This window comes from Rhinoraja longicauda, chromosome 6 (genome assembly GCF_053455715.1).
Source record: "Rhinoraja longicauda isolate Sanriku21f chromosome 6, sRhiLon1.1, whole genome shotgun sequence".
Taxonomy (NCBI): domain Eukaryota; kingdom Metazoa; phylum Chordata; class Chondrichthyes; order Rajiformes; family Arhynchobatidae; genus Rhinoraja; species Rhinoraja longicauda.
In genome coordinates this window covers 19,691,649-19,713,684 of record NC_135958.1, presented here as the reverse complement: position 1 = coordinate 19,713,684, position 22,036 = coordinate 19,691,649, and the positions used below count along the sequence as shown (strand labels likewise).

General features: G+C 45.7%; 1 protein-coding gene across 5 annotated transcripts; it reads left to right on the top strand.

The window, feature by feature from the left end:
* Positions 1-330: 330 nt before the first annotated feature.
* slc38a7 (solute carrier family 38 member 7) lies at positions 331-21,423 on the top strand. 5 transcript variants are annotated; one of them, XM_078401717.1, is made up of 12 exons: positions 331-419; positions 649-934; positions 2,643-3,032; positions 5,772-5,970; positions 7,455-7,605; positions 10,183-10,281; positions 11,050-11,107; positions 11,386-11,500; positions 12,730-12,877; positions 16,846-17,045; positions 18,590-18,644; positions 20,049-21,423. In XM_078401717.1, the coding sequence occupies exons 3-12, from the start codon at positions 2,781-2,783 to the stop codon at positions 20,149-20,151; spliced, it is 1,380 nt and encodes a 459-aa protein (XP_078257843.1). In that variant the 5' UTR covers positions 331-419; positions 649-934; positions 2,643-2,780; the 3' UTR covers positions 20,152-21,423. The 5 variants fall into 5 exon arrangements, with proteins under 5 accessions (XP_078257843.1, XP_078257844.1, XP_078257847.1 ...); XM_078401718.1 differs by having other exon boundaries at positions 649-983; XM_078401721.1 differs by lacking the exon at positions 10,183-10,281.
* Positions 21,424-22,036: the final 613 nt, after the last annotated feature.

Here is a 22,036-nt window from a genome sequence, read left to right as displayed (position 1 = left end):
CGGCCGAGCTATTGAGCATAAGAGTTGGGACATTATGTGCAATTGTACAAAACCTTGATTAGACTGCACTTGGAGTGTAGTTCTAGTATCCTTACGACGAGGGATGCAGTAACAATAAAGAAAGTGCAGAAGAGATTCACCGGGATGGTGCCTGGAAGGAAGCGCTGTAGTTAAAGGAGAAATTACATAGGCTGGGTTTATTCTCACTGGAACGTAGGATGCTAAGATGTTACCTTATAGAAGTTAATAGAATCGTAAGGACATAGATAGGATGGATAGTCAGATTTCTTCCCCCAGTCTAGACCTAGAGGGCGCAGTTTAAGGTGAGAGTGGAAAGATTAAAGCGAATCTGAGAGCCAACGTTTTCGCATGAAGCGTGTTGAGTATGAGGGAACAAGCAGTCAGAGCAAATAACACTGGTAGGTACAATAACGGCGTTTACAAAAGATATGGACAGGTCTGGCGTAAATATATGGACAGGTATGGACCTGGTATGGACAGGTCTGGTAAACGGAGTTTACAAAAGATATGGGCCAGGGTGCAGGCAAGCCCGGCAGGCATGGACGAGATGGGTTGAAGGGCCTGTTCCCTTGCTGGGGTCAACCCTCTGCCACAGGAGACCGACTTTGAGATTACATTTCCCAACAGACACTCGCCAACAACCGCTGCGTGTCCACGTCCCTCCAAAGGTGCGGAATGTGCGGCAAGAGCACAAGTCGTCGAAGCGGGAGCGGTGGAATAGGTCGACGCAGCATGCTGGAGTAACTCAGCCGGACAGGCGGCATCTCTGGACAGAAGGAATGGGTGACGTTTCGGGTCGAGACCCTTCTTCGGTGTAGGGACTACAGTTCCCAGAAAACACCGCGAGGTCTTTCCCGGCTGTGATTGAGTCACGTGCGTGTGATCCCGGGACCATGTGACGCAGAGGTGGCTGGTGAGTGACTGGTCCGGGTCCGGGAAGGATAAATGGGACTCTGTGGCAGGTGATGATCAGTGGGTATCCTGGGGGGGGGGGGGGGGGGTCAGTGCTGGGACTCCAGCATACAACAAACAGTAAGTACCACTGGCTTGGTTGATGAAACCTAATGTAACATTATCAGATTTGCTGGTGATGCCGAACTGGTGGGATTGTGAGGATTCCAAGCGATTTAGATCGAGCAAGTGGACATGGCAGTTGCAGTGTGACTAGGATAACCGTGAAGTTAACTGATAGTGGAAAAGTCAGAAAAATGCATTATTTTATATGTGGTAAATTGAGTATATAGAGACTTGAGCGTCATTGTACACCAGTCTCCGAAAGCAAACATACAGGTGCAACAAACAGTTAAGAAGGTCTGGCACAGGAGCAGGGATGCCTTTGCTACAGTTAAACGTGAACTTGGTCAGATCACACTTTAAGTACTGTGTATTTATTTTGGTCTGCTTACCCAAGCTAGGGGATACTGTAGAAAATGCCAGCGTATGTTCATGAGGCAATGTGTGCGGTTAGCGGTGAAGATTAGTTGTGGGACTCTCCTGAGGAAAGTTGCTACAGGCTCAGTGGGCAGAATGGCTTTCTTCCTCACTGTAGCCTTTCTGTGATTTTGTGAAATCCAGTTAGTATTGCTCAACATTATTTTCTTACGAAAAAAAAAATAGAAAAGTGGGTGGAGAATGAGCTACTCTGCTGTAGGATGTCACATGTCTTGTCACATGGTTTGAGCGGCAGAGTGGCAAGTTATTTAAACCATTTCGAAAAATATTATTTCCATAGCACGTTATGCAAATTCAGTGTCCTCCAAGCCCGCTTGCAGCAAGGTAAGTGCTTCTGTAGAGCTGCTGCCCCACGTTTCTAGGAAGCAGGTTCGAACCTAAACTTGGACACTGCCAATGTGGAGTTTGCACGTTCTCCCCGTGGCTATATCGGTTTCTTCCGGGTTTTTCAGTTTCCTCTCACACGGGTTCTTAAATTAATTTGCTGCTGAAAATATAAGTATATAATGTGAGTGATAGAATCTGAGAGGACTTAGTGGAAATGTGGGGAGAATAAATTAGTTTGATGGCAGGCATGAACTTGATTGGCTGAAGGGCCTGTTTCCATGCCGCATGGCTCTGACCAGTCTATCTTCTGATTGCTGTTGTAAATTGGGAAGTATCAGACAATTTGTATGTCAGCAAGTTTCATTTGCATCTTGGATCAGCAAGGAAGATAATGTGTAAGTGGAACAAAAAACTGCATTTACTGGAAATCTGAAATAAAACAGAAAATTGAAACATTTAGCAGGTGTGGAGAGAAATTGTTAACATTTCCAGCTGAAAACCCTTTGACAGAACTGTGTTAATGACACTGATTGATGGATAAATTTGAACAGTATACCAGGGAGAGGGGCAGGGCAGGGAGAGTTGGGCAGGGTTAGAGGGTGGGGTTTGTATCTGGATCATGATATCTCTGATAGTACAGTACTAATATAGCCTTCAATGCATTGCCAATTCACATGTTTGTCTAGAACTAAAATAATTATGGTATCTCCTTTCATCGCCTACATAGGCAGTTTTCTAATATGAGTGAGGAAAATGTAAGTGGTTTGGATGGAGGGGAGTTGTGCAGTGTGTATTTTGTTATAGCAGTACCCTTTTCACTTTCTCTGTTCCTTTCTTTTCAGTTGCTGCATGTGAAACGTTGAGAAGATCCACCATTTTCAGTTCCCTGTGGATGCTTTGAGTTCGGGAGTCTGACACACTCGCCCAGGCCGAGCGGGAGCTCCATTTACGGGACCATTTGAAGCCAGTGCTGGTGGGGGATGGCCCACTGTGAAGCCACCGTGAACAGTGACGAGCAGGATTGGGGCTCGGACAGTGACCCTGGGGAGCAATCTGGCCTCCTGCGGAATTCGCCCACAGACCAGCTAAGGGACACGAGGAAGCAAGGAAGGACACCATCTTATGCAGCTGTCTTCATTGTGGTTAATGCCGCACTTGGGGCTGGGCTTCTCAACTTTCCCTATGCCTTCTACATGGCAGGAGGAGTGGTGACCGGGATAGTCCTGCAGATGGTTAGCTATTTACATTCTGGTAGTTTCATCTCTGCAGACTTGGATCCTCAAACCCTTCCTCCAGGCCCCTGCCAGTACCATGCCTCTGCCTCATCTATGGCAATAATGAGGCTATTTCTAACCACACCCAGCTTCTCCATTGGGATCTTTGGAATGAGCACGGTATCCAATCCCAAATTAAGGTGCCCAGTGGCGCAATGGCTAGGGCCAATGCCGTCTGGTACCAGCGACTTGGGTTCAATCCTGAATTCTAGTGTCGTGACCTTGTGGATTTATTTGGGGTGCTCCGGCTTCCTCTTCTATCCCAAGACAAGCAGAATGTTAGGCTAATTGGTCACTATAAAATTACTCTTGGAGTGCAAATCAGTGGTGGAATCTGGACACAGTTTATGGCATGGTGGGGAGAATACAATGGAATTGGTATTGGATTAGTATAAATGGATCACTGATTGTTGGCATGGACTTGGTGGGCCAAAACACCTGTTTCTGTGCTTTGTCTCCATCTGACTATAGGTCCCCTGGTGTCATGCATGCCAGTGTGATGCTGAGCATGAGATAATTGTCTTCAGCTCTGCAGGTAGTTAATACACACTTTTTTAATGTTCAGTACTGGGATCTTAGCTCTTTCTAATGTGTAGCAAAGGCTTTGAAATGAAGAGAGTACAATGTATGATGGATATAAGAGTACGATGGATACAAGAGCCTGCAGATGCTGGACTCCCGAGGAAAAAATCAAGTACTGGAAAACTCCATATATTTTGTTCTATAGTGCAATGATGGTACCTGCACTGTTTAGGTGTTTAAGACGGTACCGCTGGTACCAGGGGCAGGATTTCCTGTGGAAAGAAAATCGTCTCACATTTTTGCAAACATCAGTGTCTATTTTATGATCGGTTAGCAATTTTCTGCCTGATGATATGCAGCTGTCATACTTCGGTGAGCCCCGTCATGAGCTGCATTTCCACTGGTGACTGTAGGCAAGTCTGGAAGGGTAGGGAAATGCCACGATAGCGAGTCATTGGGTGAAGATGCAGTGTGATCCGTGGTTCTGTAGCCTTCGTCACGGCAGTGGTGCCTCCCGCGGAACCCTCGCCTTTGTCAATAGGATGGGCTGCAATGCTGTTACAATGCCGCTAGCTACTGGTTGTAATTCCTGCCAAAGGCTTTTGTTTTTCATTCACTAATGGCCTAAATACAAGGTAGCCAATTAGTCTTTTTGGTTGGACATCACTGTATCGTGTGTTGCCTCGGTAGTGCAGCAATCGTCCATCCAAACTGGGCACCCATGTCAGCAATTCTTTGCTAGGACAGTTGGCTACCTGGCTTCAGAGAAAATTATTGAGTTAGGAGCTTCAACAAGATATCAGAAAAAAGCCTTGCATATCAAATGTGGAAGCTGTGGAATGGTATATCAACAGCCATTATGTGTAGCACATAATTCCCCATGAGGCCTATTGTCCTAAGAACGTTCACAAAGTTCCAGTGAAAAGGTGGACGTGCAATCTTAAACAACAATAGACAAAAATATATTTTTTAATGGCTACTTGTCCCCTTCCTTTCCACCACTGCTGTTGCAATCAGAACTTTGTTAATTTAAATTTATTAAGTGAGGCCAAAGAACTTCTAAAACCTGTGATACTACTTATTGGTTTGGCCGAGGCTTTTCATTTGGTTGGACTTGTACTTAATGTTATAGTTTTAGATTACTGTTCTGAATATTTTACTGTCATTATAGGCTGGTAAAACATACCCCAATCCTATCAAGAGTAGCGGGAGCAGTGTTCCTGGTTCTAAGGCGGTTGTCTCTAGGCCTATGCTCGATGTTCTTCTGCAGTTAGCTGATTGATGTGAAGCCTTCAGTATTTGAGTTCAGAGAGTCTATTAATTACACTACCGCAGGGAAAGCCCCCCCCCCCCCCCTGCAAAGATGGAATTTCAGCTGAAATGTGGAAGATTGTTGCCAGATTTCCACAGGCACTGTCACCACTTACCTCATGTCTTTGTTTTGCAAGATAAGCCTGATTCAAATGTCATACACAAATGTTATACACAAATCAGACATTCCAGATACTGCAATAGCTCACCTGCTATCACAGGTAAAGCTTTTGCCAAAAGGAATTCCACAAGTTTTAATTGTGTGTAGCAGATAATTCCCCAAACAATCAGCATAGAGCCTGTGTCATTGGGGGTAAAAGATTGCTGGAGTAGTCAGGGGTACAAAGTTGAGAGTGTGTTCTGATTCACTGTGATCATACTGCAGGATAGGCTTGAGGGACTTCCCGCAGAACTAATTCATACACTAAAAGTTACCCACTTCAAAAATGCGTCACACCATCGTGTATATCCTGAGAGGGTAAACTGTGGATTGGTTAAATGCCTCTTCCAACTCCTGCCTCAGTGCTGAATGTCAGCCTGAAGTTTTGTGCTCCATCTCTAGAGTGGGTCTCAGACCTACAACTATCTGGCTCGGACAATAGTGCAGCCAGCTGACGGTGATCCCTTAGACTGATGTCGAGCATTAACGTTCTCGTCTGAGCTGTCGTGGGAAGTTGCAAGATTTCCACTTTGCATTGAACCCATTTAATTTTCCCCACACCGGGAAGGTAGCAGTCATTCTACCAGCAAAAGTAAGATGCTCGCAATCCACTCTGTTTAAAAGCCCTCGTGATTGACCCTTGATTTCTAAATGTTGTTTTGTGATCTTGTAGTTTTGTGAAATGTTGTTTTGTTTTCTTGTAGTGCCTGCTCCTGTTTATAATTGCTGGGTTGGTGATTCTAGCCTACTGCTCTCAGGTCAGCAGTAAGGCCACCTACCAGGAGGTGGTGCGGGCAGCTTGCGGCCAGGTAGTGGGCACCATCTGCGATGTCCTCATTGCCATCTACACCTTCTGCACCTGCATCACCTTCTTGATCATCATCGGCGATCAGCTGGACAAGAGTGAGTCACTGTAGAGGTTGTGGGGGGCCAGGGGTTCAGGGCTGGGGTTCAAGGTTCAAGGTCAGTTTATTGTCACATGTACCAATTAAGATGCAGTGAAATTTGAGTTACCATACAGCCATACTAAGTGAAAAGCAAAAAGACGCACAACCGCATAAAGATTAGCATAAGCATCCATTACAATGGACTCCACATTCCTCACCGTGATGGAAAGCAATATAGTTCAGCCTTCCTCTTTGTTATCCTGTGGTTTGGGGCAGTCAAACCATCCGCATTCGGGGCGATCAAACCCCCTGCAGCCGATGATCGAAGCCCCTGCGACGGGGTGATGAAACATCTCGGTCGGGGTGGTTGAAACTCTCCGCGGCATGGAGCTCCCGAGTCGGCCTCTTCTTACCAGAGACCGCGGGCTTCACGATGTTAAAGTCCACAGGCCCCGCGGCTGGAGCTTCGATCCCCGGCAAAGAGATCGCAAGCTCCGCGATGTTAAAGTCCCGCAGACTCCTGCGGCTTGGAGCGCCCGTCGGTCTCCAGGAAAAGCCGCAAATTCCACACTGTTAGGCCGCATTGGGGACGGAGATACGATATGGGGAAAAATCGCACCTCTGTCGAGGTAAGAGATTGAAAAAAGTTTCACCCAACTTTTGTTGGGAGAGTGCAATGGGGTTACCTGCTACCTCGTGCTGGGCACTGACAGTTTTGATTGGTTGCGTTGGTTAAACTGTTACACTTTCACGGGCCCACTCTCATTGAGTCTTGTTTAGGCCGATCAGTATATGTGGTGAGCGGGATTCAATGTTTCGGAAAAGTGACATTTTTTCTCTGCCAATGAGTCATCAGACATTACGCAAATGAATGCACATTCTATGCTTTAATGTAGATGTCACAATTGAGGTGTTGCTGTTCACCCTTTTTTAACTATGAACTGAGGTTACCATTTAAGTATCGATAAATCACCTGAATTTGAAGTCCTTGGATTCCCGTGGTGGAATTTGAACTTGTCTTCGGACACAGCAGACACTACCTCTGGCAGCAGCATCACAGGCATTTTGACTCGGACCACACAAACATAGATTGTGCACAAATATTAGAGGACATAGCTTTAAGGCTGGGGGTGGAGTAAGTAAAAGGTGAGGAGCAGTTCAGGTTAATTTTATCAGAATGGTGGATGCCTGGAACGGGAACTGTTCACAAGAACAGGCAAGGAATAGTGGAATGCCCGCATGTGCAGACAAATGGGATTTGTTTAAATTGGCATTATAGTTTGCAGACCTGGTGGACTGAAGGGTCTGTTCCTATGCTATACTGTTTTTAGCTTCTAATTCTAACGACTGAGCAGTGGACCAAGTCTAAAGTGGTTAGGAGTTCCCTCTGACGCAGTTAACGCTGCCCCTTTACTCTCAGGTTGTTGTCTGAATTGAAAGATGTTTTGAGGTAAATATTTTGTGTGGGAGAGATTTTGAATGGTTTGTTTTGTCTTCCAGTACTTGGGGCATTGATGCACACGCCTGAAGGAGATGCTTCCATCAATGGTCACTGGTACAGTGACCGTAAGTTCACCATCTCTGTCATCTCCATCCTGGTCATCTTACCTCTCTCCATACCCAAAGAAATTGGCTTCCAGAAGTACGCCAGGTTAGTGCCCTCACTGTTTGAGTGGTGAATTCCTTGGTCCTTGTGGCAGTGGATGGAGCGGGGGAGCGAATGGCATATTCCATTCCCAACTCGTGATATAAACCATTCCCTGCCAGGGCAGTGGTTAACAAAGCAAGTGGGGATAGAGTGCAGAGGCAACAGTAATTAGCCTTCCCTCTAAATATAGCACCAAGCTGTCCAACAGTACACTGGGATTTTTACCTCTGGGAATCCTTGTAATTTTTCATTTATATTATTCTTCCGAGGAAGAAAGTTGTCGGTCACAAGTGTGCCCTTCACTCCTCAAGGAATCATGTCTGGCAGATGCCCCCAAGCACAATGTCTTCAAATCCTACCTTTCCTTTCCTTTGTCACAACCATCTCCCTCGTCTGGGTATTGAGTCGATGACTATCGCTTCCAACCTCAGCCTTTCCTCCTCAGTTTTCCTGTCCCTGTACCTTCCCCATCTGACCAATAGCCATTGACTGTACAATTTATTACATCTTGATCATATTTCAAACCTTCCTGCCTACCATGCAATCCTTGATAGACTGTTCCCCGATTGTACCATTCATTCACTGTGTCCACCCATTGCAGATCTCAACTTTTGCTCCTTAATTCTAACACCCTCAACAAGTAATTTCTTTAAATCTCCCTGTGGCTTTGTCTTAAACAAATGTGATGAGCCCATCAGGTTATTCACCCCAGATGGCTGAGACTATTCATGCAACCACCTCCTCTGCCAAGTGACTCATTAATCTTATCTCCATTCAACCCCACGACTATCGGCTTTCTCATTGTCCAGATTAGAAATTTCCAAGCATCAAAACCACCCCTATCATATCACCCACAGTTGCTCAAAATCAGTTTGGCAATCTCTAGTACAATACAATACAATTTATCTTTATTGTCATTGTACAGGGGTACAACGAGATTGGGAATGCACCTTCCATACGATGCAATAAATTAACTAGCTAATAAGTATTCATTTAGACAACCCAGTGAAATAAAATTAGAAACAGTTTTAAAACAGAATAAAGTTCAAGTAGGTCTGTGCCGATTCACTATGCGATGTGACCATCCGGCTCAGCAGGACCGGTTCATAGCAGCTATGGCCCTGGGGATGAAGCTGTTCCTGAGTCTGGAGGTGCGGGCGTAGAAGGCCTTGTAGCGTCTACCCGATGGTAGAATTTCGAACAGACTATCGCAGGGGTGTGAGGAGTCTTTGTGCATGCTGGTGGCTTTTCTGTGGCATTGTGTGTTGTAGATGCCCTCCAAGGCTAAAGTAGCCTAAAGCCCCACTGATAATCAATTGTCAGACACAGTCACCTTATCCACTGTCTCCCTGCCTCACCATCACCCCCACCCCACCCCCTGCAGTGCTTTCTATGGGGTCAACTGCAAGAACAGTTGTGTCCAGAATATGAAGTGGAAATAGTTGGAAGGGAAGAGTATATCCGTGAGACACTCCCACAAGTTGACCAGGTTCAGTTTCTACCCCGAGTAGAAGTGGTTTAACAGATTTCCAACAGAGCAAGGACGATGTGATTTATTTTTATTAGACATCCTTGCAAACCCTCTTTGGAGCTGTGGCTAGGTGGAGCCAATATTGTACTGTGTCCTCTTGGACCAACTGCACCTATCTCAGTAAATGAGGCTGTCAGTGTGCATTCATTATTTCATTTTATTAACTCTCCATTCTGATCAAACATTTCACTGTGTCATTAACAATTTGACGCCTCTATTTTCTACCCTCTCGAATGGACCGTGTGGCCTCACTCTCCAATATTGTCACCTCTTGATCTGCTTTCTTGCCTAACCTGGTTAAACAGCCAGTTGGGAAGTCTTGGCAGAGTGGTTGCCTGGTCCCTCCATATCTCAGTTCACTGGTCTTGGCTTATGAAACACATAATGAAACACATTTTGACTGCATCTTTTCTATGACTAGCCCATTGATTTCTTTGCAACTATTCAATCTCAGCATCGTGGATAGTTGTGACTAGTGTTGCTTAATCCTCAGTCAATTGGCTCTGCTAGATTGATTGAGATGGGGTTATGGTGAGAGGATGCGTGGGGGAGTTATGTTGGAGGAGGGATCCTGGGTGGGTTGGACCATGAGCTTGAATACCATACTAATGACCTTTGAATCCAATCCAGATTAGTACCTGTTATAAAGTATTTGTGACTGACCGGCTGCTTCCTGATGCTGCTCCACAATGGAAGCTAGACCCCAAAGTCTCACACTGGTAATATGAAGAGGGAGGAGAGGAGAGGGGAGGGGGGAGGGTGGTATTCAGATCTTCCACAGTATCTGAAGTTGCCAAACTGGTTCACTTGATTTGGCGAGGGTTGATACTGACAATGAGAACCTAGAATGCAAGTGTTTCATTCGCTGGAGATTCTATTCCTTGTAAAAAAGGATGGAGAAACTTATCCAAGCCAAGGCTTCAAGTGGAAGTTGAAGCAGTTTTGGATTCAAACCATTTTTGTATTTGGCAGCCCCATAACATCTTCCCTGTTGGATGTGTATGGCCATGGTTGGTCCTGTTTTGATTGTTTTATTTATTTTTCTCTAGTATGCTAAGTGTGTTGGGAACTTGGTATGTGACCATTATAGTGATCATTAAACACATCTGGCCAGATAAAGGCATCATTATTGGGGACATCCCCACCAGGTAAGTGTAATCTCTTGGTGCCTGGTTTCTTTCATACAAGTGTCTGCCGAGCCAGCGAGCTGCAGTAATATAGTTTAGTTTAGAGATAAAGCACGGAAACAGGCCCTTTTGGCCCACCTGGGCCATGCCAACCAGCGATCCCTGCACATTAACACTACCCTATACCCACAAGGGACAATTTTTACATTTACCAAGCCAATTAACCTACATACCTGTACGTCTTTGGAGTGTGGGAGGAAACCGAAGATTTCGGAGAAAACCCACGCAGGTCACAGGGAGAAAGTATAAATTCCATACAGACAGCACCCGTAGTCGGGATCGAACCCGGGTCTCCGGCGCTGCATTCGCTGTAAGGCAGCAACTCTACCGCTGCGCCACCACAGCGGTAGAGGGTGAGGATGGGGAAATAGTTAAATGGTCTCTCTCTGTACTCGGAGTGTTTGCAGTTTTCCTGCTTTATGCAAGAATAGAACTTGGCATCTGGAATTTCTGGGCTCAGCCAAACCATCACCTTCTGTGTGGCTGAGGGAGTAAGATGAGAAGGAATTCTACTAAGAAACAGCAACTCTGTGTGCCTGCTGTGGTATCCCTGGGCAATAACAAGCCAAGAAAGTTGCTTGACCACCTAGTGGCCTCAGTTGGCTAGCAGAACGTAGTGAGTGCAGTGCACTACTGTCGGGGTGGGACCAATGAGAAAGGAAATAGTGGGTGACGTGTACTGAATTTATAGAGCTGCCAGCAAGGTTAACCACTGTTTTCTGTTCTTAGCCCTTCCTCCTGGATGGCGGTGTTTAATGCTATTCCAACCATCTGCTTTGGCTTCCAGGTACTGCTTTCCCATGCCCCTTTATTTTTCCACTGCTGGTATCAGCTACATTGGAACAAAATGCTCTTAATCATTGCTCGTGGAAAATGGTAGATAAATCATGTCTGCTTTGCTATTTTATCTAAGGTAGACATAAATGCTCTTGCAGAAAGGGTTCGGAATGTCTCCAATAGCTCTTGCCAACTTCTACAGATGCACTGTGATCCTATTTGGCCGCATCATAGCTTGGTGTCACTAAATACATTCTTTCTTTGTCTCTTCCTCCTTGGTGTCATTAGTGTCATGTGAGCAGTGTTCCTGTGTACAACAGCATGGAGAGACCCACGTTGCAGCGCTGGGGATGGGTGGTGACAGCAGCCGTTGTGATCTGCCTGTTTGTGTACACGGGCACAGGTACGGTGCACGCCGCCTCCATTACTGGGATCGCATGGAGCAAATGAAACCTTTGGGTGAAGGGCTGAGGCAGTCTATGGTGAAACATTAACTACCTAATCTGACAGATCAAATTAAGTTGGAGGAACATGGAGATCACAGGTGTTTGTTAGGAGGCGAGAAAACTTTAAAAAAAATAAAGATGAGAACTTTAAAGTGGACCTGAAGGCAGTTGGATTGGTGAGCTTAAGGCTGATTGGGGCAAAGCAGGAAGTCCCTTCCGGGATGTGAAGCTTGACCTCATGAAGATGGGAGGCAAGGCAAAGGAGCTTTGGAATGATCAAACAAAGTCTTGGGAGAGTTTATGTGCAGGTGAGTGGGGGAGAGTGGTGAGTTGCACACAAGCAATTGTGGTGATGAAAGGGATGTAGTTCGGAAGCTCATCTCTGTGTTGTGCAAGATGTCAAAGGTGTAAATCCTGTGGTTTTTCCTCTGGTACGCGAGAGTGGGGACGGAATGGAGAAGGTGACCGGAGATTGGGATTGCTGTTGGTTTCACAAATTTAAATGGTGGGCAAACAGCCTTTCAAACCAGGGACACAATGAGTGAGAGGTTATGGTGAATGCAGGGAGCAACGAGACTGATCTTATTCTGTCCCCATCCTCTCTCTGACTGCGAGTGGTGAAAGAACAGGATCACCAGTCAACTGGAGGAAGGTTTGATATTGGGATCAACAACTCATTCTCATGGGTCTTTTGGGCTTACTTGAGATCTAAGGAAACGGTGTGTAGAATTTTTAAAAGCCTTGCCCTTATTCGAGTGACATCAAGGTGCAAGCTTCACAAAACTGGCAGCAGTGACCTTGGAAGTGAGTTTGGGCATGTTTCCTCCAATTCAAATTGGCCATGGGATTTGCCTCCAAAGATGAGTAGATTATCAGCTTGTTTAGGTGGAGGAGAGGAGAAAAACACTGTTGTAGCAGCAGGTGCTGTGAGGTCTGTGGTGACACAGTGCAGAGAAAGGGCTACTTTATCTCGCCTGCATTGTATCGGCATAGTGAGTGTTTGGGGCAACAGGACATTTCTCTCTGAATTGAATCAGTGCAGCATCTGCTGGCTGAGTAGTTGAAGAGGGAAATGGTGGCCAGTGTACATTCTCTTTGTTGACCAGTCTGTCCGTGTGCAGTGTATAATGTCTGACTGACCTTCAAAACTTCCATACCCATGACCACTGGCTAAATCTCTTTGCAGGTGTCTGTGGTTTTCTGACGTTTGGTTCCAGTGTGAACGTTGATGTCTTGCTGTCCTACCCATCAGACGACATCTCTGTGACCATTGCCCGAACCTCCATCATCCTCTGCGTGCTCACCTCCTACCCCATCCTTCACTTCTGCGGCAGGTGAGACTTCTGCCTGGGTCCAGGCACTAGAGCGGAATTGGCGAAGCCAGGCCATCGAGTGGCTGTTGGATTCATCACCTTTTAAATGCTCACAGCAGAGTACACTGCCAAGAGAACGGGAAGCCGGGGAAAATTGGCCCTTCAGTCATTGGGGTAGAATGTAACCTGCTTCTTTATTTCAATTCTGTTCATTGTGTACTTGAATTTTACATTTCACTTCCCTCCCATCCCAACCTTGAGGTTCCCAGCTTTCCGACATCACTCCTGACTGATTGGACTCTGTTTCACTCTCGTTCTCAGCCAGTGGAGGTGGTTTGACATTGAAATCTTCAAGTCATCTTAAGCAGACCTCCGTTAGGGCAGGAGCGGGATCCGTTAGATCTTGCTCTTTCCCCAGTAAATGTACTCGAGAATGAGCTTTTGGTATTGACTAGAGTTCCAATCCCATACTACAAGGAGGTTACGATTGTGCTGGAGAGAGTGAAGTGGAGATTATGAAAATATTCATTTTCTTCTGACATGGACTCAATGGGCTGAATGATTCTTGTGTAGGCTCTCAGATTAACCTAGTCCACCTCACCATCTATTTGCCTGCAGTCTATTCTCATTCACATCCCCATCAACACTCCCCAATTCACCTCTCACCCACTGCACTCAGATTAATTTAGAGTGGATGATTCACCTTGTAGCCTGCAAGAAACTGCAGCTGGAGAAGGCCATGCAGTCACAAAGAATGTACAAACTCTACACAGACAACTCCCGAGGTCATGATTGAAGCCTTGCAGCCTTTTGTTCCTCTGGGCTCGACTTTTATTAATTTAAATTATTTCAAGTGTGCTGTCTAGCAGCCCTCGTGTCTTATCTGAAAATGTTAATTGTCAGTGGCTTCCAAGTGACTGCTCCAGATTTTAGCCAAAGAAGGGAGAAAGTGACCAGGGCTCAACACCATTAACCGGCATGTAGACATAAGGGACAGTAGCCATCATGGGCAAACAACAGTGCTGGAGGAACTCAGTGGGTCAGGCAGCATCTGGGGAGGGAAATGGACAGACAGTGTTTTAGGTTGGGGTCTGTTTGCAGTATAATGAAGGGTCTCAACCTGAAATGCCATGTGTACATTTCCCTCTGCAGATACTGTCTGACCCACTGAGTTTCTCCAGCACTTTTGTTTTACTCAAGCAACATGTAGAATGGTTAAGCATTGTATCCTGCAGATTGGCGAATCGGCCTTCAGCACAGATATTGAATTACATACACGCCCAATGATTTTTTAAAAAAAAACACTTTTGGACAATGAAACAATTGTGTCCCATTGCCGAAGTCCCACCTCAGACAGTCAGTTCTGTCCAGTCCTAATCCATATCTTTGTTCTTTCTAATCTCCTGATTCATCCAATCTTCTTGTGACCTGTGGTTTTACATTAGCAACGTCTGCTGTATTTGTACGAGTGGTTTTCTTGTTTCAAGAGGAAATGGCCAATTTTCTTGAAGTCTGTGTACTAGCTGTGGATGTTGATGCCTAAGTTCTTTGACTTCTCTGTAATCCTCGGGTTGTCGCCATTTAGAAAATATACTGCTTTGTTTTTCTTGAATCAAGAGACAATGATATTTGTCCACAATAATCTGTTCTGACGACTCATTTAATCCATATCATTTTACAACATTATTTTACATTACGGCTGAGGAGTTGCTGGTAACGCCAACATTTATTATCCAATTCTGAGGGGTAAATGTTGCCATCTAGAGGATGCAGATGGGAGAGTTTTATAACCAGAGAGCATTGGTTTAAGGTGAGAGGGGAAATAATTAAATGGATGGAGAGACCTTTTCTGCACAGAGGTATAAGTCATGAGCGGCCACAAAAAGTAGTAGAGATGTTTACAAATTGAATGATTAAATTGACAGGTATATGAATAGGATAGTTTTAGAGGGATAAGGCCCTTAATTCAGGCAAGTGAGACTAGTTCCGATAGGCATTTTGCATTCGCATGCACAGGTTGAAGTAGAAGGGTCTGTTTCCATGTCGTATAACTTTCTGACTGGCGCAGTTGCTCTTATGAAGATCTACACCAATGCTGTTGTGTTAAGTCTGAAGTATCCCGACCCAAAGCGTCACCTATCCATGTTTTCCAGAGATGCTGTCTAACTTGCTCGAGTTACTCCAGTACTTTGTCTTCTGTTGTGTTGAATTTGGATCCAATGATGATGGAGTGGTGATCAATTTCAAGTCTGCATGGTGCCTGACTTGCAGGAGAACCTACAGCCACTGGTGCCCCTGTCCCTGCTGCCCCTGTCCTTTGCCATGGTAGAGGTTGCAAGGTTGGGTGGTGCTGTTGGAGTAGACCAGGTGGGTAGATGGGTGGATCTTTTGTGGATGGTGCACTCTGTAGCCGCGATGGCTGTCAGCAAACTTTAATAACCAATGTTGCACTTGGATGAGGTTGTCCCTACTGGCAGGTCCAGCTTGGAGGTCCACTGTTCCTGTGGCAGGCATCATCCAAAATTGCCAATCATAATAGAAATGGTGTTGGGTTCCTGAGAAATGTGGAAGAAACTTGCTGGCTCACCTGAGCAGAGGAAACCTGATCTTGAGAATGTGCTCACCCAGACATTGCCACCTTGGGTGAGATGGGGACAGAAGGAACTAACTGGGGAGAAGGCAGCCAACAGACTGTAATAAAGATATACAGCACGGAAACAATCCCATGAGCCCAACTTGTCCGTAACAACCAAGTTGCCAAGCTAAGCTAGTCCTACTTGCCTGGCCTATATACCTCCAAAACATTCCTCTCCATGTACCTGTCAAAGTATCGTAATTATACCTGCTTTCACGACTTCCTCAGGATATCAGCAGTGAATGCATGTGGACCAAACCAAGGCCTCGGTTTTAAATGGAATCCAGGAAGCCATGGTCCGGGGGGGGGTGAAAAAAGGCATCTTGAATGAATGAATGAATCTTCCAGGCATCCCAATGGAAAATCTTGTCATTGGAACAAATGCAATGGAGGTGGAAAAATTGGGAGTTTGGAGTGCTTACAGGAGGCAGGGCGGAAGGAGGTTTAGTCAAGTTAACTGGTGAAGTCTAAGTTAGTAATGGACATTTGCTGCTTGCCTTTCCCTGAGATTGAGACAGAGATCTGAGAAGGTAATGGAGATGTTTTTTTGGAGAAAGGTGGAAATTAGGAGGCATGGTTATGATATTGAGTTCTGTGAGTGCAGGAAACAACATCGACGCAGTCATTGATGTACTGGAAAAAGAGTTGGAGTGACTCTGAGATAGAATGGAGCAAAGATTGTCGCACATATCCCACAGAAAGGCAGGCAATGCATGAGCACACTTGAGTAACCGGAGCTCTACCTGTGATCTGGAGGAAGTGAATGCAGATAAAGATGTCCAATGTGAGATCAAGTTGGGCAAGCTGAACGAGTTTTGGTGGAGGGAACTGGTTGGGCCTCTGTTCAAGGATGAAGCGGTGGGCACTCAGACACTTGTAAAGGAAGAGTCGCTGAGACCACAGACTTGGAAACTCTCAAAAGTGAAGAATAGTATCCTGGATTTAAGTAGAAAGGGATGGACCAGAGGAGAAAAGATTGTCAAGTTTCATGGGGCATGAGCAGTCTGATGCAATCGTCCTATATAGACAGACCTATTTATTAATCTTGAGCTGGCGATAGGGTAGGGAGACTTAAAACTGAGGAGGGATAATCTCCTGAGCCAATGAGCATCATGGCTCAGTATGTAGGTTAGGTTAATTGTAGGTATGTAGGTTAATTGACTGGGTAAATGTAAAAATTGTCCCTAGTGTGTGTAGGATAGTGTTAATGTGCGGGGATCGCTGGGCGGCGCGGACTCGGTGGGCCGAAGGGCCTGTTTCCGCGCTGTATCTCTAAATCTAAAAAATCTAAATCTAAATGTCAGTGAGCTGATCAGTGTGTCTCTAGCTTGATCTGTTGCCTCCTCTAATCCAGGGCTGTGATCGAAGGACTGTGGCTGCGTTACAAAGGGGAGGCCCTGGAGGTGGACGGCTCCCGGGAGAGGTGGCGACGGATACTGCAGACGGTGACCTGGTTCCTGCTGACTCTGGTGCTGGGACTTTTCATTCCGGACATTGGGAAAGTGATCTCTGTTGTAGGAGGATTGGCTGCTTGCTTCATCTTCGTGTTTCCAGGTACAGGACAGATGGCTGAATGCCACACGATGCCGCAAGGAGCAGGTCTGGCTAGCCATGCTTGGGTTTGGAGAGTCTGACTAGGTCGCTGGAGTAAGAGTTCACTGCAGCAGGCAAAAGATGATTTGGAGTTGAATATCAAAAGAAAACCGCAGATGCTCGAAATCCAGCATAAAAATGTAAAATGTTGGAAAACTTAGCAGGTCAGCTAGGAAAGAGATACAATCAATGTTTCAGGTACACTACGTGGTTCTGTGGTGTTGTGATTTGGAGATGTTGCCTGCTTCAGTTAAATATCCTGCACCATGTTGGTGCATGGTGCAGCAGAGAGAGGGTTCAGTACCCAGCAGGTGTTGGTGTTTCAGGAGGTCTTGGGCTTTAGTTATCCCTGAGGTCTTGTGCTATGTCCCACCTTTCCCCTCCCAGGCACCTCTCATCCTTTCCCGATGAGGGCAATGCTGGGGGAAGAAAATTTAGGGGAGAAAGCAGAAAACTTGGAAAGACATTTTCTAAAAGTGTACCTATTTCTAAAAGGCCTTGATCAAGTGCTGGCAGAAAGGTCAGTAACACCAGAACACTGATTTGTAGTAAATGCCAAAAAAGCCAGAACAGGGATGAGAGAAACTTGACTGCAGACCAGTGATTTAGAATGGTCTCGACCCATAACGTCACCCATTCCTTCTCTCCCGAGACGCTGCCTGACCCGCTGAATTACTCCAGCATTTTGTGTCTACCATTGATCCAGAATGCTCGAAATAGATCGTTGTGGCTTTCGAGAGAGGGTTGAAAGAGACAATCAGTGTCGAAGTAGATTTAGCAGTAATGAAACACCGAACTGTACAGCACAGAAACGGGACCATCACCCAGCATGTCTGTGCTGACCATAATGCAAATTAAACTAAACCCTTCTGCCTGTACATGATCCATGTCCCTCTATGTTCTGCTCTTTCATGTGCCTGTCCAAATCACTCTTAAAAGTTGCTTGTGTATCTGCTTTCCCCACCTTTCTGACACCTATCATGCTGAGTAAAAAAGCAATTTGCTCTGCACATCTCCTTTGAACTTCCCCTCTAACTGGAAAGCTATGCCCTTGAGTTTTTGACACTTTCACGTGGCATTAAGGTTCAAATATGCCAAATTGCCTATGCCACTCATTTTATAGACTTCTGTTGGGTCTCCCGTCAGCCTCTGACATTCCAGAGACAACAAACAGTTTTATCAACCTCTCCTATAGCTAGAACCCTCTAATCCAGGCAACATCCTAGTAAACCTCTTCTGCAACCCCCTCTCCCCCCATCCCAAAGCCTCCACATGCTTGCCTTGGTTGGGCAACCAGAACTACACAATTCTCCAAATGTGGAGCGCATTGCCTTTGTGGTGCTAGAAATAGATTGTTGTGGCTTTCAAGAGAGGGTTGAAAGAGGCAATCAGTGGAGTGTGGGGAAGAGCAGGAGGATGGGTGGGAGTTGCACTGCAGCTCCATCAGCTTGCAAGCAAAGAGGCAGTAGTGTGCTTGTTCCTAATGTTGTTTTCTGTGTATTCAGGCCTCTGTCTGGTCGAAGCAAAGCTTTCTGAGATCCGGCAAGCAGACTCTGCCAGGTAAATACTAGAGGATGCATTTGTGATATCAATGCCCAGGGGGCAGAACTTTCTTTGTCCTGAACTACATTCCTTTTCATGTGTCAACTCCAAACAATATAACGGGGGGTTTTTTCTCTGCTACTTTCTGAGGCAATTTGGTGGAGTGTGGTGACTGAGAAATGTCTAAGGACCATACACTGACCCGATGAGAGGAGTCATTTGTGTTATTAGTAACCTGAAGGAAAGGGGTCTGTGTCCTTAACCCATTGCTTGTTGGAGGAGTCAATTACTGAACTCAAAGAGGGATCTGTTGGATTAATACTGATACTGGAGGGAAGGACCTATTGAGGGAGAGAGGTATATTTCAGGATTATGCACCGAACTTGGGTAGAGTAAGAGCTGGTGGGGTTTGGGATCATAAGCTGGGTGGAATGAGTGGTTGCAGGATGGAGGAGGACGGGTCTGTTGGGATTGCATATTGAGCTGGGTGCATGAGGAATATATCAAAGCATTGGATACCAGGCCATAGTTGAAATGTATGCAATTTGGCTTTGACCCTTGAGGGTTTGAGTCTTCCAAATGTGTAGTTGGTGAGGCTGAAGACGGATGGTCCAAATGTTGAACATCTCTGGTCCTCTGTCTTTCCCACTCTCCATATCCTCTGACCACCCATCTGATTAGGGACATTGAGCAGGAGCAGCCCACTTTGCCCCTCAAGCCAGTTTCACCAGGCTGGAGATCAAAGATGTCTTGCAACAACCTTTCCTATCTTTACGTCCCCCCCCTCCTTCAACATCACCATACCTCATAATTCAGCTAGTGACAGTCTTGGGTTTAACATTAACCAGTGAGCTTGCATTAAATGCCATCAGCAGATGAATCTATCAAACTTCTGCCACATTCTACACATTTGCCCAAAAGGCCAGGCATAAATTTGTCGATTCTGCCCCCAAGCGATGACAATGGTCTCCTTTCATTCACCTTTTTGGTTTCCTTTAATATTCAAGTCAATTCCAAAGATTCTAAGTCCGGAGGAATAAAAACATATTCCTTGCAATTTAAATGTAGTTTTTCGTCTGGTTTATCCTTGTTGCATCATGTAACCACAGGAACGTCTCTGGTCTTGGGGTTGCTGTTTGTGGGGACTGGTGCTGGTAATGGTGAAAGCTGCCAATTGCCATTGCTTGGCATGTGGCATAAATGTAACCACCTGAATGGTCTCCTTGCACGTTGGCATGGACTGCCTGGTTGTCTGAGGAGTTGCTGTGCCTTCAGGTCAGCGCTGGAAAGAGTGCTTCAAGAAGTGGATACATATCCACGGTGGGGTGGTGACTTTGCTGTGTTTTCATTTTATACTGGTTTTGTGATAAAATTAACTTTGGTTCTCTAACAGAATCTTTCTCTCTCTCCCCTCCACCCCAGATGGTGGTCTTTTGTGCTGTTTGGGATCTTCATGATGTGTATGGGAACTTTCATCTTTGGCCAGAGCACAGTGAGCTCCATCTACCAAGACCAACGCAAATGACAATTGCCCCGCCTCCTGATACCATCGTTACCTCTACTCCTGCCACTCCAATGCATTTCACAACCGGCTGCTGGCAAACTGATCCAGTCTGAACCGTGCCAACAGTACAACTTTTATAGAGACTTCACCTGCTCCAAGAGTTGAGATGCGACTAAAGCTGTCAATGCAATGGAATGAAAGTATCCTGCCAATATGTATCCTCCAGAGTAAGGGATTTGGGCCTTGCTTTTCCTGGTGCTTTGACAGTGGAATGCATCTCACTTTTTCTTCTTCACGTTTTGCTTCTATGGGCTGCCTTTCTGTCTGTACCATTGTACAATTGTAGCTGCAAGCAGTGCTGCACTGGGAAACACACTGTTATGAGGCAGCTGTTGTCCTGTAGTTGTGGGAGACTTTGGGGTATATGTTGGCAGTGACCTCCCATTCCCTTCCCCACCGACCCAAAGTTACCCAGTCTGTTGCAATGCATCTGATAGCCCATGAGGCCTGCAGTGCACTGCCCTGACGCACACTGGTTATCTTTGTGTGGCACCCTCTGACGTGAACCTACAAACGTTTGGTGGGGATTCTCTTTCCAGCAATAGTCGAGCACTATTTTATGCCTGAATCCCACCAGTGAGTTGAAGATGAGGACCAAACTGGAATGTTGAGGGGGCATCTCTGTTCACTTATTACTAGCACTTTGGAATTCGTCACAATGGTGATGGAAGCATTCTGAAATCACTTTTTTTCTGGTGAAAGTTTCAATAGAAGGGTTTCTGTATCACTGCCACTAAAATAATGCATGTTGTCATTAATACACTAATTAGCTAATGACCTCCCTGAGCCCACCACTAACCTCCTCTTACTCTCCCACATACACCAAGATCTCCCTATTTGTCCACCTTGCTACTATGGCCAGTTATGTACAGAGTTCTGGACACCAAATGGAGCCAGGAATTCTTCTCAGACTCTGCCCGCTACGAGGGCTCGGAACTAAATCTTTTGTGTGATTCTGGAGGTCAGCCAGGTGCTGATTTAACTAATTATTAGCAGGGTGCAGATGTTGATTCTTTGCTGTGGTGCAGATGTGCAGTGTTAATTTGTTGGTGGCGTTGGACAGCTTCCAAGCACGAGGTTGCACTGTGAGCTGTGCAACCCGGTGTGGCCCGCAGCATCCGACATCTATACTGATGAAATGTCAGCCCATCTGGGACTCTTGGAAAATGAGATTCTACTTCTAATGTCCGACATTGCAACTTTCAATAAAGATACAGATTTTTTTTAGTCGAACCATTATTAATTTGAAATAATAATTTAAATTACGGCTCTGGACCATGAATTTACCGAGCTATAAATCAGCTATGTTATGCGGAAGAGTTCCCAGTTCGATGCTGGTCAGCATGGATTTTGTTATCACTGGATAGGGATATCAATTTCAAAGGAGGATACTGCAATGGACTATAGATTTTAATTAACCAATGGTGCACCCTACGGCAGTGAGTTCCCACATGCTGTTTGTTGGGTGCGGGCATTAACTTGATGGTGAATAGCTTGAGCTGACATTCCACGGACCAGGGCTGACCAGGAAGGTAAACGGCACATTATCAACTTGGAGAGACCTTTCTATGGAGTTTTACACTCGCTGCAGCCCTACGGGATATACAAGAAGTTGGGATTGGGTTAGTCAGGAAATACGGAGCATTGATGAGAGTTGGTGTCACATTCCCAGCTTGTGGTTGATGAGTTGGGTGGACTGACTTCAAACCCAGCTCTTCATTAGGGTTACTCTAACTTCAACAGGCTGCCCATCTAAAGTAATTTCACTATACTTCCAATAGCTTGAGCACGCCAAACCCAAGCTGGCAGCCAGTGATGCAGTATCACAATCGGTCTCAGTCTCCCA